Below are 22,787 nucleotides of genomic sequence, written 5' to 3'. Positions count from 1 at the left end.
TTTATGTGTCTCTGGAGAGAACTCTAGGATTTACTAACATGCTAATATATGGAATTGTTCTATGAGATCCTCAGGGATGAATAAAGTAGAAATCATGCTCTATTTCTTTTAATTTATCAGTATAACAAAATGTTTTTTATTTATATTATAATTTTCCATTATTAATCCATTACTTAAAATGTTTTGCATGTTTGAATCTGTGCACACATGCTGAGTTATAACTTCAACTAATATTTGATTGCTTTTACACATCATACACGAAAGATGCTAAGGTTAGGCATAATGGAAATATTTGTCTACTACTGACTCACTAGCTCAGAAAAGGTGTCCTCTTTCCCTCCATTATCATCCTACTGTGCCTTCATGAAAGTCTGATTTGGTGCTACATCCAATGTCATGTTGCCTGTGTACTTATTATCTTTATAAAAAGCGTATATATACTAAACCACAACAGGTGTTACATCAAATTTAAGTCATTAATGACTCTTGAGAGAGTATGAGAAATTGAGGATATGACTTGTCAAACATTACACAGCAAATAAGTAGCTTTATAATCAAAGTTCTTGACTGCAAATTTGTGATCACAAAAAAAAAATGATAATTCAAAGTATTGTAGGACATCTTTACTTTAAGCTCCAGTTCCTTTGCAAACAAAATACTCTGTTTTGATCTTGGGAAAGGAATATCCTGTCTTAATAGTCGTTGCCACTTATTGTTTAATATTGCCTTTTAAACCCTACTAGACCTTCAAAGGCAGTGATAAATCTCTCCAGTGGCCTAAAAACAATTTTATCAATTTCATGCAGTATTATCCCATTAAAATTTTAAGACTTTACATTAAATTTGCATTTTATTTGAACACATTCTACATAGCAAAATAAGTTGTGTGTGTTTATTATCATTTGTGTTAGGCTATAATCAAGAAGGAGGATTTGAATGTTTATCTCTACAACCAGTCAGCTCATTTTAGCTAACATTTTTCTTCCTGCTAACAAGTTCTTAACTATGATGCTTTCAAGTTGTTAACTGTAATCTTGTCATCTTTAATTACTGCTTTTTATTATGAATTTTCTCTCAACAAGACAAGGCTGTATCTGCTGATTCACTTTAAAATATGCACGAGAGACTCTAGAGTATATCTGCACTACAGGCAATAAAGACAAAAATACATGGAGACAACTCCCAGGCTGTATTTGTAAAATCTCACAGAGAAGGTATAGTTATTAATTATCACTTGTAACCAGCTATATCTTAGAATAACATATTGTATATTATTTGGTGAAAATGGTTTTTAAATTATTAACAGATATCATTAAAACCTTTGCACTTTACTTCTTAAAACCTAATTACTTTTTATATTTATTATTACAGGATATCTGTTAAATTTTGAGAATATATCATGTATATTAAACATTGTAACACTTGACATATAGATTGTTTAAATAAATAACCAAACCCTCAAAACAATAGGCAAAAACCTCTTAAAACATATTCATCACATATTTTCCAAGGATCCCATATGGTTTTTTTTTCTTATATTTTTGTTTGTGAGCCTAGCCTTTAATGACTGAGCCATCTCTTCAGCCCATGTTTTGTTTTATCTAAATAGTACTGGTGGGTGACATACCAACACTTTCTATATAAAAGAGAATCATTAAAGAGCCCATGAGTACTTATAGGTGGATATTAGCTATTAAGTAAATGATAATCAAGCTACAAAATAGAGACCCAAAGAAGATAGGTAAAGAGGAGGTCTCTAGGGGGTGGGGGGATGCACTGACCACCCTGGGAAGGGAAATAGAAGAAATTTTGTATGTGGACTGGGGATTGTTGGGAACAAGAGCAAGAAGTATGGGGAGGGGGAGGAAGAAAATATGGAGAGACCACTGGACTAGGGAGGTGGTGTGGAAACTTCCCGGAATCTATGTGCATGACCCTAGTGAGAACTCCTAGTAATAAAAGATACAGAATATGAACTGGCCATCTATTGTAGCCAGACAAGGTTTCCAGTACTAGGACTAGGTTATAGTCAATTGAGTTGTTGGCTTAGGGGGATCTCCCATGTAGATCTCTAAACAACCAAGGCTGATGCTAGGACAGAAGGTGACTCTCTAAAAACTGATAGTGGGGCCCCACCGCAGAGCAAAACATCCACATTGATGGCAGAGAGGTTGAGCTGGTGCCTGCATAAAGTCTTCCCCCATATGTCGTAGTCTCTGACCTGAGAAGGCCCTGCGGTGGCTATGGGAAGAGAAGCCTGGAAACCACCCCAGCCACAAAACTCTCCACCTACAATCTGGCCTGCCTGAAAGATGTTGAGGCAATGGTAGCAGAGAATTTGTGGGAGTAGCCAGCCAATGCTTGGTTTAACTTGAGGCTCATGCCTCTATAAGGAGTCTATGCTGTCTACTGGCTGAAAGGACAGGAACTACTTGCTAGATAGCCCACAGCTCAAGGATAGAACCAAAAACAACTAACAAAAGAAAAAATATCAGTGAAAGGAGAAACAATTCCCAATGATATTCTGCTATACTTAGATTAGTGCTTTGTTATCAGAAGCTTCTTCTAGCAATAGATGGGAGTGAGTGAAGAGACCCACATTGTACAGAGAGTCTGTATTGAAGGTGCCCAATCTGGTTCCTTCCTTTGGATATTGGGGAACCACATAGAAAAGGGTCTGTATGGGTCTGCACTAGGTCCTCTGCATAGTATGTTAAGGCTGTTAGTTTGATGATTTGGGGGACCCCTAACAGTGGGAGCAATGTTTCTATGATTCTCTTTCCTGCTTTCCTGCTCTTGAGACCCTTTTCCTCCTTTGGATTGTCTTGTTCAGTCTTTGTATGGGGGTTTTTGCCTAGTTTTATCTTTTTTTTTTTTTTTTTTTTTTTTTTTTTTTTGTCCTATTTGTCTGTAGCATTTTGCAGACCTGCTCTTTTCTGAGGAGAAAATTGAGGGGCAGGAGGATGTTTGGGGATAAAAGAGATGGGGAGAACAGCTGGGAGGAGTAGAGGGAGAGGAAACTGTGACTGTGGTACAGCGTATGAAAGAAGGATTCATACTTAATAAAAGTAAAAAAGAGTCCATGAAATTACAAAGGAAAATAAAGAAATATGAGGAATAATTCCATATTCTAAATTTGATAGCCTTGAAAATTAGATAAATTCTTGAAAGATATGATTTTCTAAAATGGACATGTTAAAATATATGTGTATCTATAAAGATATTCTCTCATCAGTTACTGATATTTCAAACTGGAAAAAGACTAGGCTGAGATGTGTTCTATCAAACACTTGAGACATAAATTGTTAACAAAGTTCTTTCAGAGGACAGAAATGAACACTTTCTCACTTATTTCATGAGCCCTGCATTGCTCAATATTCAAAGACAGACAAAGGACATAAGATTACAGGTAAATGGTCCATGACCATACGCAGCTTTAAAACCAATGATGACACACAGTAATCAACTTCTGAGCAGTAAAAGTTTCAGAGCTGTACCCCTCAGCAGCGTGCACCATTGTCCACAGTGGCAGTCTTCCAAGATCCACAACATAGCTTACAGTTTTGCTTAAGATATAGAATATATCACAAGCACATATTTCTTGTAAATTATAAAATAGTGCAGTATTAAGTAAATGTTTCTGATAAATTAGCTGTCTTTTGTATGTTTGTTGGTTTGTTTGACCCTGTGGCTTGGCGATAGAAGCCAGGCACACACACGCTTGCTAGCCCAAGTCTTTGACTTGCTAAGACAGAATCCAATTATGTATCTCAGTCCAGTTTCATTCCCACCATCTCTTTGCATATACCTCCATAACCAGTTATAGAGTCAAATCTTAACATTTAATTTCCACTCATTTGATCATATGAACTAAATGTATTATTAAATATAGAAATCTTCACAAATATAAAACTATGCTCTATATTTAAGAAAGGCATTTTATTTAATCATTGATCATACCTGAGTTAGTTCATTAATATCTACAAGTCCATTACTGTCTGCATCAAAATACTTGAACATTTGATCCACCAACGGCTTCTTCCTAGATATGTCATCACTGTTAGGATTCTCATTTTCTTGTGTAATGTACTTTTGGTTTTGTAAATCTAAAAGCATACTTTTCATCTTGCTGTACTCAGTGGCCAGGCAGTTGTCTCCTGTAACAAAAAATTTGAGTTATTTTTGAAGCATTTTATTGAGAAAAATTATTTTATTAATATGTAAATTTTGATCCTATATGGGCAATGTATGCAACATTTTCAATTTCTGATTTTGCATACTTTTAAACTCGGAAAAATGAATGAACTTCTCTCAAGGTGCTGGAAAACTTTTTTCTGCCAAGATGACAAAATATTCACTATGTTTTTTTTTCTTTTTTTGAGAAATACATTAATATTTGAAAACAGAAAAGTATATGACCAACTGGGTATAAAGTTTAAATTAATTGTACCAGTTTTTATCTTAACAGTAAACCTATATATTAATAAACTCAAATATGCTAATGATAATGAACTGGTCTGGAGAAATGGCTCTGCAATAACAGCACTTGCTTCTCTTGTAGACGGCTAAACGTTAGCTACTGCCACCCAGATGAGTTGGTTCTCGACAACTCATCTCCAAAGGATCTGCACCCTGTTCTGCTCTCTGCAGATATCCGCACTCAGGTGACACATGCACACATGAGCACACCCATAAATAAACTTTTAAAGAAAATGAGTTTCAAATAAGTAGGCAAAGGATTAGAATCTGACTGATTTTGTAATTAAACTTATTCATATCTGGCTCCCCCAAAATTTTACCACACCACACAGATTAAGTTAAATATATATATTTAAAACATTTGACTTATTAAAAAAAACCCTCCTGTATTTTGGTCTGTTTGTCTCTATTTAACACTTGCCCACCCCCTTGTAAAAATATCTTTACTGGCACTAAGCTCATATTAGGATCCTCCCACATTCCTTTCCTTACTGCTATGGTATCTCCTTAACTCCTTTTAAAGTACTGAGATTATTACTGAGATTATTGAGTCGTGTGTTTTCATTGTATACCTTGAAGTTTCAACATTTCAAATCTCAACTCCCATTTAAAATTAATTGTAATAAATATTATTAACATATTTTCAGTACCTCCTGTGTATACATCTTAATAATAGGGGCATTAAAATTAATTTAAATAATTGCATACCTAATGTTTCTCTCAAAAATAAAACCAAGCAAAAATTAAAACTAACACGACTTCTCTAGTATTTTCAGTTAATTATTTCACAGAGGATTTGGTTTTACACATCCCTGTGATGAGGCCTGTAAAAGTGGAATATTGAAAGATAATGTATCCTGCTGACAAGAAATGTGACATAAAACATATTATAAAATGGCAGTGATTGGAGCAATTATGAATGAAACAGTAGGTGCTATTTTAGATGGAAAATTTTACAAAATAATTTTATTTAAAAAAACTAGCTGTATAATTGAGCTGCTTTTGACAATTAGTCTTGACAGCATTGACAATTTTAAAAGAAGATTCCTTAATATGTGTAAATATATGCCTGGGAAGCCTTAGGTGGAGAAACAGCGTTTGAAGTTCCATTCTCTTTCAAGAGAAGATGGAAAACATCATATTCTAGAGAGAAAAAAGGTGATCTTACTTTTTTATAAAGGGCAATGAGAGTTCTACAATGCAGTTATTTTAGTGTTTAGTAATCCTGTCAAGACGTCCCTTTTTTTACAACAAAAAGTAAATGTACTGCTAGAGAATAAGTCAATTTAACATTATTCTCTTCTTACAGAACAATAATAATAGGAATGTTTTTATAATAGCAAAGAATTCACTTCAAAAAGAGTGAAGTGATTAAATCTAGAGCCATATCTGGCGAACTTCGTAAAAGGAGGAGCAGCACGAAATCAGTGCTTCAGGCATGTGTATAGTTATACACACATGTGCATCATGAAGAAGAGACTTCTGTGAGAAAGAATGAAAAAGCACAGCCAACTATTCTAATATCTCTGGCTTGGATTAATGTACAAAATAAAATACAAGATAAGTTCTTCAAAACAAATATAAATGTTTAGATGGTACTTCAGTTAGGAAAGGGTAAAGTAGAATAATCTTTTGAATCCAGATATAAATGATGTCTAAGTAGAAAATCTGCAAACGCTAACCTTTCACCCCTCTCAGTAGTACCTTGATTTCTCCTTGAGATCAGAGGGTGAAAAGTATGCCTTCAGAGGTTGAGTTTAGACTACAAACAACAGAGATTTCAAAATGTCAATGAGAATTGGAATGGAAGAAAAAGGAAAGCATGACACATATTCTAAGGAACATTTAAATTTGGACTAAATCAATTTGAAACTTTGATACTCTAATTTTTATCTAGTCAGGACTAGAGAGATAGATGTCTCAGAGGTTAACAGCAATTGCTGCTCTTGCAAAGAGGACGCAGATTCAATCCCCAGAAATCACTAAAGATGGCTCACAAACACCTGTAACGTCAGCTCCAAGGAATGAGACAACTTTTCTAGCCTCTGAAGGCAAATACATTTATTCGTTTATACCTACCTACTTTCACACCTACCTACATAATACACACACACACTCACAAACACACACATGCCACAGAGAGAAAGAGAGAGAGAACTAATTAAAATAAATTTATTTTTTAAAAGTATAATGTGTTTTAGTAAATTAGTGGTTATAGGGTCTTGTACAACAACAGAGATTTATTTCACCAGCATTGATCATTCAGCTAAGTTTTCAGTACCAAAGTATCAGTTTTGTTGAGTGAGTCTTAGATTCAATTACAAAGCCATTGGTTACCACCAAAGTATGTGTGCCACAACTTCTCCTGTAGAGTTATTGTGGCATGCTGGTCATTGATGGGGTGATGGAGACTACTGCAGAAAACCACAGTGAGTCAATATGCAAAATATGGAGCCCACCCCCAATGGATACATTTACAAAACACTCTCATACCTAAGTCTCAGGGGACATTGCAGAATAGGAGTTGGGAAAATTGTAAAAAATCAGAAGATCGGGAGGACTGCTTACTGGCTTGCTCCTCATTGCTTTCCCAGCCTGCTTTCTTATGGAATCAAGGATCATTAGGCCCACAGTGAGCTGGGCCTTTCCACGTACATCTTCAACAACAACAACAACAACAACAACAAAACACAAAACAAAACAAAACAAAAAAACAACCAAACAAACAAACAAAAACAACATACTACAGGCTAATCTGGTGGGGGCATTTTCTTACTGAGGTTCCCTCTTCTAAGATGATTCTAGTTATTCTCAAGTTCACGTAAGACTACGCAGCACATTCCCTCAGGAATCAATTGCCTATAGCCCATCACTTAGGAGTGAGGGTCAGGAACCCCTCCTCAGTCTACGCTAGAATGTTGGCTAGCTTTATCTTATATAAATATTTTGTAGATAAACATAACTGCTAAGAATTATTGAGTTTGGTAGTCCTATCAGCAAAATGTTTAGCTCTGGTATTAAATTATTTTTGGCTCTTAGAATCTTCCCGTCTCCTCTTCTCCAGTGATCTCTCAGGCTTCAGGAGGGTGAGGATAATATACAGATTTCCAATGTATTGATGAGTACTTCAAACCTATTCTCTATACTTTGACCAGTTGTTTCTGTGTTAAATATTTACTGTACAAAGATTTCTTTGATGAGGTATAAAAGCTGACTAATTTACGGGGAGAGATATATGAATCCAGAAGGCAGTTTGACAGTGTCTATTAAATAGACTAATAGTAGTAGGTTTGCTTCAAGGGTCTTTAAGCTCCACAACCATGGACTTTTGGTTAGATTAACAGTACCAGGTAGGAATTTCTTTCTATGGAGTAGTACTGAAATCCAATCAGAAAGCAGGCGGTTACTGGTTAAACATTGTGCCACTATTGAAGCCATTCCCAAAAATACAGAGCTTTCTCTAAAAGAAAATGCAATAGTGACTAGTTTATTGCAAGAAGAAATGATAATAGATTTTCATGTAAAATTACATATTGATGTATATTTTCTTGGAAAAAAACAATTAATCTGATCACTCCAAATTAGTTGGAAGAATATGAAGGGAAAATATGCTGCTTTCTTTGAAAATCCAAATTATTCCATGACAGCCGGACAACAATATAGTATTTTGCTCTCTATGAAAAAGTGTGTATACTTATTTAAAACATTAATACAAGTTCACATAGAGGTATAGTTCTTGAACGTGGTATTGGACTATGCTCAGAAAAAGCCTGTGAATTGCTTTAAGAAAACTCATACCAGAGAAAACGGCTATTTCCTTACCTTGAATTTATTCTTATCACTTTTTTTTTATAATTTTAAGCTAAATTTACAACATTCCCATGTAAATAATTCCCTAAGATGTACAAAGTTTCTAAACACAAATGTGATGTGAAATTTCTAATGTTCACCTTACAAATAACTAGCAGAAGGCCTTTGGTGTTTTCTATTTTTATGTTTGCCTTCAGGTGAAAAGGAACCAGAGACTTTTGCTTTAAAGTCAGTCATCTTTCCAAGTGAGATGCAGAATATTTTCTAAATACAGCTTCAAAAGAATATATAGGTGTCCAAGGCTCTTCCCTACTTTTTCTTCTGAGAGGGTTAGTGTGTCTGGTTTTATGTTGCAGTCTTTGTTACCTTTGGATTCTAATTTTGTGCAGGGTGATAAATATGGATCTATTTTCATTTTTCTACATGTAGACATCAAGTTAGACCAGAGCCATCTGTTAAAGACGCTATCTTTTTTTCCATTGTATGATTTTGGCAAGTCACAAAGATCAACAATCAATAAATGGGAACTCATGAAACTGAAAAGTTTTGTAAAGCAAAGGAGACTGTTGTCAGAACAAAACAACTGCATACAGACTGGGAAAGGATCTTCACAAATCCTATATCTGACAGGGGCTAATATCCAGAATATATAAAGAATTCAAGAAGTTAAACAACAACAAAAAATCAAGTAACCCAATTAAAAAAATGGGGTACAGAGTTAAAAAGAGAATTCTCTGTAAAGGAATATAGGATGGCAGAGAAACACTTAAAGAAATGCTGAGTCCTTAGTCATCAGGGAAATGCAAATCAAAACAACCCTGAGATTTCACCTTACACTCATCAGAATGGCTAAGATCAAAAACTCAACTGACAACATATGCTGGAGAGGATGTGGAGAAAGAAGAACCCTCCTTCATTGCTGGTGGGAGTGTAAACTTGTACAAGCACTTTGGAAATCAATCTGGCACTTTCTCAGAAAATTAGGAATCGTGCTACCTAAAGATCCAGTTATATCACTCCTAGGCATATATTCAAAATATTCTCAAGTATACAACAAGGACATTTGCTCAACGATGTTCTTAGCAGCTTTATTTCTAACAACCAGAATCTGGAAACAACCCATATGTCCCTCAACTGAGGAATGGATACAGAAATTAATCGTAGTACATTTATACAATGGAATACTACTCAGCAATTAAAAATAAGGAATTCATTAAATTTGCAGGCAAATGGGAGCCAGAAAAGATCATCCTGAGTGAGGTATCCCAGAAGCAGAAAGACACACATGGTTATAAGTGAATATTAAATATATAATATAGGATGAACATACTAAAATCTGTACACCTAAAGAAGCCAAGCAAGGAGGAGGACCCTGGGTAAGATGATCAACCTTTATGCAGAAAGGCAAACTTGATGGACATTGGAAGAGGGAGAAAACACACAACAGGACAGGAGCCTACTACAGAGGACAGCTGAAAGATTTTACCCAGAAAAGTATCAAAGGAGATACTGAGACTCATAGCCAAACTTTTGGCAGAGTGCAGGGAATCTTATGAAAGAAGGGGGAGATAGGAAGACCTGGAGGGGACAGGAACTCCACAGATCAAAAGGAAAGCAGCAGATCAAAAAATTCTGGGCATAGGTGTCTTATCTGAGACTGATAATCTAACCAAGGACATGCATGGAAATAACCTAGAACCCCTAAAACCCTTGTACAGAAGTAGCTGATGGTAGCTCAGTGTCCAAATGGGAACAGGAACTGTCTCTGACATGAACTCACTGGCTGGTTCTTTGATCACCTCCCCCTGAGCAGGGAGCAGTCTTATCAGGCCACAGACGAAAACAATGCAGCCAGTCTTGTTGAGACCTGATAGGCTAGGGTCAGATGGAAGGGAAGGAGGATCTCCCCTATCAGTGGACTTGAGGAGGGGAATGGGAGGAGATGAGGGAGGGAGGATGAGATTGGGAGGAAATGAGGGAGTGAGCTACAGTGGGAATACAAAGTGAATAAGCTGTAATTAATAAAAATATAAATACATTTTAAAAATGAATAAAATAAAAAATAAAAGAATATCTAGGTGTCAAGCTTGTAAGGAAAAAGGCGAAGATTTTACTATCAAGTATACTCCATATTTCTTTGTTTTTTTTTTTATTTTTCACTTAAATTCCATTTATGATGAAAGAAAACAATCATTGAAGGCTACATGTCAGTATTTGTTATTATATATATTTATGTGTCTAAATATTAATATAAAATATGTTTTTGCTTAATAATAAACCATTTATTTAACTTTTACCTGATTTTTAGGTTTAGTGAAATAAACAAGTATATTTTTACAAGCTTTGACCAATCATTGTTATTTTGTTTGATTTGAATGTTTTTCAGGCTGTGATATTTAATACAATTTGACAAATGTTAAAAATATGTAAATATTAGAACATGCTGTTTAAGCAAATTATTCATTGTTTACAGTATGACCTTCTAAGTTGTCTGATCACAGCCTTCACTTGTGTCTGAGGTATTTTACGACTCCATACATTGTGCATATCTTAGCAATGGACAGTAATTCTTGTCTATGGAGGTGCGAGTGTATTTTGGCTAGCAGGTATTCAGTTAACATCTCTCATTTCATGGAAAAACTAACTGTAAACATGTTTGTAGATTTATTTCCACCATTGTGTGTATGTTCATGCTATACAACTGTGTGTGTGATTACTCATACTCATCCATGAGCATGTGAAAATCATAGGTCAGTATCTGGATTTCTTCTTTAACACTGTTCACTGTCATCATCGTCATACTGAAGCTAGGTTGCAGACATGGCCAGAGTGCCTGGCAATCAAATATCTGGAATCCTTCTCTTTTCCCCACCTGCAATAGGATTCCTTGCATGCTGCTCTGAGCCAAACTAGTGTTAAACTCAGTTCCTCATGCTTGCTTAGGGAAGTAAATTACGGAATAAGCCATCTCCCCAAGTTCCTGAGATTCTTTAAGCTGTAAGGAGCTGTGATTTCTTAACTTTCTTGAACTGATGACATCTGATTTCTCTCCTAATTATGAGAGATGAAATACAATTTTAATGTTTTCATTTTGCATCTGTATGTTAGAAAAAAACATTTAAAGCACTATTTTAACTAACCATATACATATTTTTTGTAAAAAGATATCTAATAATAGCTCAAAATTCTATGAATTCTATACACATAAGTGATATACATGCTTTGTGACAGGAATTAATTTTCACAGGAATTCTCATAGATTAACTTAATCATGGCTTCAGAGAATAGCTTAGAATGCAAGAAGAAAAACAGTGCCCTACAGAAAGCAAATGGAGCTTATTTTAAATTTTCTAATACTTGAAAAATGTAGAAAACAAGTTTCACAAAGATAGAAGAACTCACTAAGTCAACACTAAACCATTTAAACACATGCCTGTTTTGACTGAGAAAGGTACCCATCTCAGAGGAAACAAGAGTAGAGTAAACCTCTGCAGGCAAAAGGCAGAAGTCCTCGCGTCACATGTTCACAGCTCCATCCTATAATAGCGGTCTTGCACACTGTCTAATGGTGTACCTCCGTATTTATTTTCATCGACTGCAGGAAGAATCTTCTCTGATGGTGGCTGAGCAAGATACTGATCTCACAGCTAGAGTATTAGGTCAATGGGTCATCTTAATGCAACATTCCTCTGTGGGTCTCAAGTGTGTATGAATATGTGTGTTTTTACATCTGCATGTTTTTTTTTTTGTGCTTTTCTTTAGTGCTTTTTCTTCTGTTTGTGGGTTTGTTTTTCCTATTTGGTTAGTTTGTTTTTGCTTTATCTTGTTTTATTTTATTGTTATTATTATTTAGATACCTTTTTGTTTTCTAAGGATAGGCAAGAATGGTGTGGATTCAGATGAGAGGGGAGACCAGTGATAGCTAGGAGGAGTTATGAGAGGGTAAACTGTACTGAGAATATATGCTATAAAAAAATCTATTTAGAAAAAAAAAAAAGGAATAGCAAGCAAGCAAGGCAGAACCCAGACTTCCTCAAAATAGTGTCCTCTTTGTTCACCAGCACAATCACTGATGAAAGCACTGTGCGGACATTTCAGTTTGCTCATTCAGAGCATACATTTTGTATTAACTTTGGAAACAGGAACCCTTGATTCCATGGATTGCTTCTTGTTAGCTGATCAGAATTTCCCAGAGAACAGAAAAGATTCTGGCTGGTAGTCAATTCTTGATTCAGAGCTTGTCCCCAGAACAAGTCCATGTCATTGGAAGTTTGCCAGATTAGAAACTGGGGAGCTATATAAGGCATTTTCATTTTATTTCAATGACTTTTAAAATTTTAAAGTTTTCCCACCAGACTTGAACCCTGTGAAGAAAGGACCTTGCATAAAATTTCGAAGCATTTCAAAGTTGTAAGGGAATAAAAAGGAAACAACAAAGTAAATGATGGCAACAGTCTTCAGACTGTTCATACAGAGGAACAGACTTGTTTCACCAAGAACATATTTCTCTCCATTCACTGATTAAATCAGTTTAAGTTGGGCATGGTGGAACATGCCTGTAATCCCAGCACTCAGAGAGACAGAGGGGATAATTATCTTAGTCTTACTGATCTAACATGCTTCACCAATGAAGCAGAATACAAGGACAGGGGAAACTATGGGTGTAGGGAAAAGAAAGGTGCCCCTATCCATCTGGATATGTATTAAAGTTTCTGTCCAATGCCAATTAGGATTTTCTATGAGGTCCCCTGAAGCTGACAGTATTCCCTTTTAAAATGAGATTTAAAATACATTAAAATATCTGGGAATCTTGCACATGCTGAAGTGCATATCCTTGGTCCTTTCTTTTTTTCTTTTTTTTTTCTTTATTAATTACAATTTATTCATTTTGTATCCCCCCTGTGGTTCCCTCCCTCCTCCTGTCCCAAACCCTCCCTTCCTCCACCTTCTGCATGCATGCCCCTCCCCAAGTCCACTGATTGGGGAGGACTTCTTTTCCTTCCTTCTGATCCTAGTCAATTAGGTCTCAGCTGGAAACAGTCCTTGGTTCTTTCTAAACATACTTACTGGTTATCTCACAAACGAGAACATATATATTTATTTATATTTAAAAAATGCTTCTTTTTTTTTAAAGGTCCAGAGTTTTCTTGTTTTGAATACATTCTGCAGCAGCCACTTTTGCATCCCACCTCACGGTCCATTCCCAATGCAGAATAAGGCTTGACCATGACCCTCCTGCCCACTTCTGGGGTTCCAGCTGGGAGGCAGAGAGGGGCTTCCATTTTGGTTTCAAGGGATCCCTTTCCTGTCCACTGACTCACCTACTCAGAGGCCAGACCCAGGGGTAGAGGCTCCTTGTGGACCCCCAAATCCCTGAGCTTTTGTAGCATTACCTTCCTCCCCGAGCCCTGGAGGTAAGGGCAGCTCTCTCAGTCTCCTCCCTTCCTCTTCCCTTTCTCCTCCCCACATTTTGTTAAAAATTACTTTGGCTTCCATCATCTCCAGTTCTTATTAACTCCTCCTTCTTTCACATGATTCCCTACACTCTGCCCAAGTTTTGGTTATGAGTCTCAGCATCTGCTTTGATACACTGCTAGGTAGAGTCTTTCAGAGGCTCTCTATGGTAGGCTCTTGTCCTGTTTGTTGTTTTCTCCTACTTACAATATCCAAATATATCTCAGCAGAGGGGTCATTTCTGAAACTGACTCTCCAACCAAGGACCATGCATGGACATAACCTAGAAACCCTGTTCAGATGTAGTCCATGGCAGCTCAGCATCCAAGGGGGTTTCCCAGGGACTGTCGCTGATGTGAACTGAGTGGCTGACTCTTAACCCGCCCTGACTCACCAGGGACAAGTAGCCTTGCTAGGCCACAGAGGAGGACATTGCAGCCAGTCCTGATGAGACCTGATAAGCTAGGGTCAGATGGAAAGAGAGGAGGACCTCCCCTACCAGAAGACTTAGAGAGGGGCAGGGAGGGTGGGATTGGGAGGGAATGAGGGAGAGGGCTACGGCTGGGATACAAAGTAAATAATCTGTGATTAATATTAAAAAATAAAAATTATTAAAAAAATTAATTCTGCTACCCAGGAGAACTATGCTTTTACCTTATCAGGAATAATTATGCCCAGTATTTACCAGAAACCACCCTATTATCTCATTCACTGAAAAGAGAAATGGAAATAAAATTCCTTAGCAAATTTTGAGATGAAATTTAAGAGGCACCAAAATCGTATGATTGCAGCTGTGTTAAAGATATACAATTTTGACTTTCTCCTGTGAAGTCTACGTATGCTTTGCTGTGTCAGATATTTTCTCTGAGCATTTTTCTTCTATTAGCCCTTTGCTGCTTACATCGAAATTAAAATAACTCCTTAGGACCTAAAAAAATAATATTTTAAGGTGTAGAAAGATTTTTTTAAGTTGATAAATACAAGATATGATGGAGAATGATTTAGATACAAAACTTTAAACTCATCCAAGCAGGGTAGATATGTTTTTCTTCAAGGTTGCCAAATACAAATGAGCTAAACATTTGAATGGAATTTTCACATATGACTTTCTTGATTGTTTCATAACTGTTCTTAATATATGTAGTTTATTATAAATAAATCCAAATCGGCTCTATACAATTTTAGAATTCCTTCATGTAACTAAGACTCTTTATAAATTTTTCTATTTGATATCTTTTTTATATTGACTGTAGATGTAGTCTTAAATCTAAACTAAGCATTTGCAATTTGTGATATACAAAGAATAGGAAAGACAATGAAATAGCAATAATATAAATCAGGTTATCTGAGACCTAAAAAGTGAATAAGAAGTTGAGGTGAGAAATGAGGTTAAATACGATCAAACACATTATATGATTTCTCAAAAAAGTAGCTAAAAAGATCTGATCTTTGCTTTTTATTTGTCAAGATTATCCTATTTAGCCAGGCATGGTGGCTCACACCTTTAATCCCAGGACTCTGGGAGGCAGAGACAGGCAGACTGTTGTGAGTTCAAGACCAATCTGGTCTCCTAAGTGAGTCCAGGACAGGCAAGACTACACAGAGAAACCCTGTCTCAAAAAAACAAACAAACAAATAGATAGATAGATATTTCCCCATTTATAATCATTGCAACATTCATCATCTGCAGCATAGTTTTTATTTTGTGCTAGAAGTTGAATTTGCTTTGTGTATTACCTTGCTGGATAGTTTGATTTTTTTCCTTCTCAGGTTCTGAGGGAGCATGTCATCATCTTTCTCTTAGATTTTCTAAAATTAATGTTGTTGTTGTTGTTGTTGTTGTTACTTAAAGTGCTTGTCCTGGTTACTGTATCACAAGAGCCTATTTCAGAGTTGCCTTTTATTGTTTTTTAATCTTTGAAAAATCTGTACTGAGTTTTATTTATTAGTAGTTGACGTGTTTTATAAGATCTTAATTTTGTTAGAGCTTTAAGAAGGGAGAAAAATCAGTACCTAGCTTCTCTTCTATTTTGTCTTCTTAATTTTTATTGTAAATTTCTGTTAATATTGAGTTTATACAAGTAAAATGTAGAACTTTTTAAAAAATTCACTTATTTTCTTCTAGCATTACTTTCTTAACTTGTTAAAGCTTCTTTCTTTTTTTTCTTTTTTTTTCAGTCTTGCCAAATAATAATCTGGTTACCACATTACCATTTAGTTAAGATATAGGAAATTTTCTTTTTTAGATTATTATTATTATTATTATTATTATTATTATTATTAATTATCATTTATTACAATTTATTCAATTTGTATACCTGCTGTGGCCCAGTCCCTCATCTCTTCCCAAACCCTCCTTCCCTCTTCTCTCCCTGTGTCCATCCCCTAGTCCACTGATAGGGGAGGTCCTCCTCCTCTTCTATCTTACCCTAGCCTACCAGGTCTCATAAGTACTGGCTGCATTTTTCTCCTATGTGGCCTGGCAAGGCTGTACCCACCAGGGGGAGGTGATCAGAGAGCTGGCAACTGAGTTCATCCCAAAGACAGTCCCTGAGCCCCTTACTAAGAACCCCACTTGGAGGCTGAGTCTATGGTCTACATCTGAGCCAGGGGTTTTAGGTCCTCTCCATGCATGGTCCTTGATTGGGGTATCATTTCCTTCAGGGCCCCCAGGGACAAGCTTTTTGTTTGGTTGTTTCTTTGTTTTTGTTTGTTTGCTTGTTTGGCTCTGATGGTCTCATTTCGGAGCTCCTGTCCACTCCAGGTCTTTCTATCTCCTCCTTCTTTCATTGAATATATTAAACCATTAAAAGTTTTCCATTCTTTTTCATATGGAAGTGGCACCGTGCTTTCTCATTAGTGTATTGATTATTCATTTTTATTGTGGTTGTTTCAAATACTTTGAAATTCCTGGAACTTGGCTTTATTTACTGGCTCATAAGTTATTTTAGAGAAGAATTCAAATTGTCTATTCAGCAGGATCATGGCACAAAATCATAATGAAATGTATAGTAAGCATTATATTTCATTCAATTTTGTAAAATATGCAAATATACTACAAAATTATTGTAAATTGGATATTTCTGTGTCCTGGAAAATATTTAACTATATTTACTCTGGTACTTAATTTCACTAAAATCATGTTTTGTTAATTTCAATTTACTCATTGAAACTCTTATATTCTTCACATGAACTATTATCAAGTCTTCTCAAAAAATTCAAAACTGAGCTTCATTATACAGTCATGTTACTGAGGCACTTTAATAATAATCTTTAATTTCAAGGCCCTTAGAACACCTACGAAATGAGTTTTCAAACCAAAAGCAGGACTCCTGCAGCACAAAGTGATTTGTCTACTATAGAACTCAAACCTTTGAAAACACTGCTAGTTAGAGTCTTTCAGATGTGCTCAGTAGACTCCTGTCATACATTCAATGCACATCCCATCTGTCTTTCTAAACGAGGATTGATTATCTTACCCCATGTCCACTCAGTTGATTATCTTTTTTAGGTGTATAGATTTCATTATGTTTATCATATCTTATAGGTCTATATAAGTGAGTATATCCCATGTTTGTCTTTCTCCTTCTGGGATATTTCACTCAGAATGATCTTTTCTAGATCCCACCATTTGCCTGCAAATTTCATGATTTCCTCCTTTTTGATTGCTGAGTAGTATTCCATTGTATAAAAATACCACAATTTCTGTACCCATTCCACCGTTGATGGACATCTGGGTTGTTTCCAGGTTCTGGCTATTACAAACAGAGCTGCTATAAACATGGTTGAGCAAGTGTCCTTTTTGTGTACTTGAACAAACGTTGGGTATATACCTAGCAGTGGTATAGCTGGGTCTGGAGGAAGCACTATTCCTATTTGTCTTAGAAAGCGCCAGATAGCTTTCCAGAGTGGTTGTACCAGTTTACATTCCCACCAGCAGTGGAGGAGGGTTCCCCTTTCTCCACAACCTCTCCAGCATGTGTTGTCGCTTGAGTTTTTCATCTTGGCCATTTTGATGGCTGTAAGGTGATATCTCAGGGTCGTTTTGATTTGCATTTCCCTGATGGCTAATGAGGATGAGCATTTCTTTAAGTGTTTTTCTGCCATTCGATATTCCTCTGTCTAGAATTCTCTGTTTAGCTCTGTTCCCCATTTTTTAATTGGATTACTTGGATTGCTGCTTTTCAGCTTCTTTAGTTCTTTGTATATACTGGATATTAGTCCTCTGTCAGATAAAGGGTTAGTGAAGATTCTTTCCCAATCTGTAGGCAGTCATTTTGTTTTGATGACGGTATCCTTTGCTTTACAGAAACTTTTCAGTTTCATGAGGTCCCATTCAAACCTTTGGCAGAGTACAGGGAATCATAAGAAAGGGGAGTTAGTCTGATGGGGAAAGGATAGGAGCTCCACAAGGACCAAATATATCTGGGCACAGGGTCTTTTCTGAGACTGACATTCAACCAAGGACCATGTATGGATATAACCTAGAACCTCCACTCAGATGTAGCCTGTGGTATCTCAGTAACCAATTGGTTTCCCAAAGTGAGGGGAACAAGGACTATATCTAACAGGAACTCAATGACTGGCTCTTTGGTCTCCCCACCCCTGAAGGGAGGAGCAGTCCTGTTAGGCCACAGAGGAGGCCAGTCCTGAAGATACCTGATAAAACAGGATCAGATGAATGGGGAGGAGGTCCCCCCTATCAGTGGACTTGGAAAGGGGCACAGTGGAGATGAGGGAGGGAGGGAGGGACTGGGAGGGAATGAGGGATCGGGACACGGCTGGGATACAGAGTTAATAAAATGTAGCTGATAAAAAAAATAAAATAAAAAGAAAAAAAAAGAACTCAAACCTTTGGTGAATACAATATGCTGAAAAGACTTTTTTTTTCTCATTAATACAAAAATCTATTTGCTAATGCATTGCTATTCTGATTTTCGATTTCTTTTTATCTCACTACATATATTTCAAATAAAGCTACCAGGAACACCATAATAAAATTTTTAAAAATATAAATATGTTTAGGTTTATTTAATGATTTTATTTATTTAATTGAATGCATCCATGCCTAGTTTGATAGAATTGATTTACCATTCCAAACCTTTCAAATCATCCCATATTCTCACCACTGCTTTTTTGTCTCAATTCCATCGTCTCCGTTGTTTTTTTTTTTAATTTAATATTTCCACTTAATGCTGCCAGTATGAGCATCGTTATAGAGCCATCTGCCAAAGAATGGATTTGTCTCCCACGAAACAAATCACTGAAGCAAAGTGACTTCCTCTTTCCCAGAAGCCAGTATCTGCCAGTAACCTTCTCAGCATCGGGTGGTACTCCATAAGCCCCTATCTCATCCATGCTGGGCTTTTTCATTGTCTTGATATTCCACTCCTACACATTAATGATAAGTGGCTTTAATACTGCACTTTCACCAATGTATGAGTTATTTATATAAATGAAAGGAGAAATGATTGAGCTAAATGACATCATTGATTTAAAGTACTTAAGAAATATCTACAGAAATACTTCTGTAAACACTAGGTAGTACGTATTTTTCGCAGTAGCTCTATGGAAACTTCACAAAAATTAAACTCAATATTGACAGACAAACAATTACAATAAAAATCAAGAAGAAAGAATAGGAAAGAGTCAGCTGAGGCGAAGTACTGATTTTCTCCCTTCTTAAAGCGTTAATAAAATTAAGGTAAAATAACAATCTTATAAAATCATCACCATTAATAAATAGAACTCTAAACAAATTTTTCAAAAAGAATGAAAAGAATAAAAGGTAATTCTGAAATAGGCCATGTGATATAGTACCCAGGACAAGCACTTTAAGGAAAAAAAGAAACATGAATTTTAGAAAATCTAAGAGAAAAATGACACAATACTCCCTCAGAAGCAAAGATAAAGATCATACTATCCAACAAGGTATTAGACTACAAAGCATCTCACAGGAAATAGAGAAAAACTGTAAAACTTCTTATATGTTGTTGGACTCCAGGGGGATAAAGCTAGACATTAACAGCAGTAGGAAAGCAAAGAAAATACACATGGTTATGGAAATTGAACAAAACATTTTTGAGCAATGAATGAATTGAAAAAAGAAGAAATAGAGAAGAAAATTATATATTTTCTAGAAATAAATAAAAATGAATCATAAGATACTAAAATCTATGGAACACAGAGTTCTATGAGGGAAGTTTATAGCTCAATGTATAAAATAAAATTTAGAGAAAAAAGTTAATAAATTAATGGAGGAGGGATGTGAAAGACAACAAATATTAAGTGAAATAAAGAGTTAGTTATTTGAGAAGAATAACAAGATTGATAAACCAACAAAAAGAAAACTAACCAAAAGAAAGAAAGAGTGAGAAATATTATTAATAAAATTGAAAGGAAAATAGGAATTATTACAAAAGACAGAATGGAACCCACAGACTGTAAAGACCTAATTCCAAGAAATGTTATTAAATTGGAAAACCCTAAGAAAATGTATTATTTGCTTAATGAATACAGTAAGCCAAAGTTAAAACAAGAACCGAAGAAAAGATTAAGCAGGAACTTCACAAAAGGCAAAGTTGAAACAATAAAATTCTCCCAATCCAACCAAGCCTAAGCAACAGCAAAAACAGATGAATTTACCACAGATCTTTACCAGAACTTTAAAGAAGAGCTAAACCCCAAACCTTTCAAACTACCTCTAAATACAGAGGAAAGAATGCTTTCAAATCTCTTGTGAACATCATTTTCATCCTATATTAATACGTATGTCAGAGTTTATCTGCTAAAAAAATCTTTAAGTAGAATATTTAATGTTAGATAAGGCGTATTTTTTACCCTTAATTAAAAGACTAAAGCTCCTGTACCATTGTGTATTCTATTTCTCATTACATGTGTCTCAACAATAAACTATCAACTTTGTATCAAAATTATCAAACTGTGCACATTCACTTACTTTTCCATTGAGATAGAATTGACCCACCCCCTACACGTTATGTACTGCTGACTTAAAATTAAAACTTTACTGGGCTGCAGTTTTCCTGAATTAATCCTTCTGGGTGGGAGTGTAAACTTGTACAACCATCTTGGAAATCCATCTGACTGTTTCTCGGAAAATTGGGAATAGCCCTACCTTAAGACCCAGCTATAGCATTTCTGTGCTCAAAATATGCTCTGTCATACAACAAAGGTATTTGTTGAGCTGTGTTCATAGCAGCTTTATTCGCAATAGGCTGAACCTGGAATCAGCCTAGCTCTCTCTCAATGGAAGAATAGATAAAGAAATTGTGGTACATTTACACAATGTAATATTACTCAGCAATTAAAAACAAGGAAATCATGAAATTTGCAGATTTCATGGATGCATGGAACAGAAAAGACTATCCTGAGGTAACCCAGACCCCAGAAAGGCACATATAGTATGTAATCACTTATAAGCAGATATTAGCCATATAGTATAGGAAAACCCTATTTACAATTCAACAGACACAAAGAAGCTAAGTAACAAAAAGCGTTCAAGGGAAGATGCATGAATATCACTGAGAAGAGGAAAAAGAAAAGCCAGAGGAAGTGCTTGAAGAGAGGGAACAGGAAAGGAGAGAGAGTGCTGATAGAAATGGGGTGGGGAGAGCTGGGGAGCTGGTGTGTGTGTGTGTGTGTGTGTGTGTGTGTGTGTGTAGGAGGACAGAGGGCTTACAGAGAGAAGAGAAACCTTGTCCTGGGGCATGTCTGAGACAGGCTGGAGATCTAGGATAAGGAGGCTTCTGGGAAGATATGGGGTGACTCTAGCAGAGACTCCTACTAGCCGGGACATGGAGCCTGAATAGGCCTCCCTCTAACAAGTCAGGACTCCTCCATGTAGAGGTAGGGGAACACCAACCACCTACAAGAACTTTGACCCAAAATTTACCCTGCCTGGAAGATGTGGATATAGAGCAAAGATTGAGGGAATGTCCAACCAATCCCTGGCCACACCTTGGGAGAGAGCCAACCCCCAACACTCTTAAGGACATTCTGATTTGCTTGCAGCCAGGAGCTTAGCATAGCTGTTTGCTGACACTCCACCCAGAGGCAGATGAAAACAGATGCTGAGATTCACAGCCAAACTTTGGGTGGCACACACAGGAAACTTGTGGAAAAGTGGGAAGAAAGACAGAAGGACCGGAGGGAACAGGATCTTCACAAGAAAACCAACAGAGTCGACTAACCTGGGCCCAAGGGGCCTTGCAGACACTGAAACACCAACCAAGGAGGACGTATTGACTGAACCTAGGCCGCCTACACATATACACAAAATGCACAGCTTGGTCTTCATGTGGGGCCTTCAAGGGGAACGGGGGCAGTCTCTGACAAGGACTCTCTTGTATCTTTTAATCACTTCCCTCTGGCAGGGCCGCCTTACCAGGACACCATGGTAGAGCATGCTCTCAGTTCTGATAGGACTTGATGTGCTGAGATGGTTAGACATTGGGACCCCTTCTCTGAAAAGGGGGGAAATTCAGGGAAGAAGGGAGAAGTGTCATACCTAAAGGAGAGGAGGGGGGCCCTACAATTGGGATGTAAAGTGAATGAATGAATGAATGAATGAATGAATAGGTGGACACAATCTTTAAAAATGATACAAACAGCAGCTGAGTACTTAGGAATACCATTTCTCGTAAGGTACAATGATGTATTGATTCAGAAAACAATTTTTCACAATTACTTGATGAAATAAATTATTCTTAAGGTGATTAAAAACAATAAACTATCAACCTTGATGTTATTGTTTATATTCAAATGAAGAAATACAACATAGTTAACACAGATAGTCAGTTTAGGAGGATTGAAATCATGAAGAAGACAAGCTTCTCTTCAAGTGTGTGAGAGATTTTCTACATGTTAATCGAATTGGGAAAGCCTATGCTACATATGGGTGGTGTCCTAATCTGAATGAAAAGGCAGAGCGCTGGGAAGCCACATTCCTTTTTTTCTGTTTCCTGACTGAGTTTGATGTGGCTAGCTAACTCCACTCCCTGCCATCATTCCTTTCTCAGCATTGC

At 36.4% G+C, this 22,787-nt stretch overlaps 1 protein-coding gene across 4 annotated transcripts in view; it reads right to left on the bottom strand.

Moving 5' to 3' along the window:
- Fstl5 (follistatin like 5) overlaps positions 1-22,787 on the bottom strand; it is a 692,962-nt gene that overhangs the window by 380,024 nt on the left and 290,151 nt on the right. For all 4 annotated transcript variants that reach the window (XM_060378450.1, XM_060378449.1, XM_060378448.1 and 1 more), the window contains exon 5: positions 3,961-4,157. In XM_060378450.1, coding sequence (XP_060234433.1) covers positions 3,961-4,157 — 197 coding nt within the window. The remainder of the gene's footprint in view (positions 1-3,960; positions 4,158-22,787) is intronic.

This window comes from Meriones unguiculatus, chromosome 2, assembly GCF_030254825.1.
Source record: "Meriones unguiculatus strain TT.TT164.6M chromosome 2, Bangor_MerUng_6.1, whole genome shotgun sequence".
In the NCBI taxonomy this organism is placed as follows: domain Eukaryota; kingdom Metazoa; phylum Chordata; class Mammalia; order Rodentia; family Muridae; genus Meriones; species Meriones unguiculatus.
This window is presented reverse-complemented; position numbering and strand designations above follow the sequence as displayed.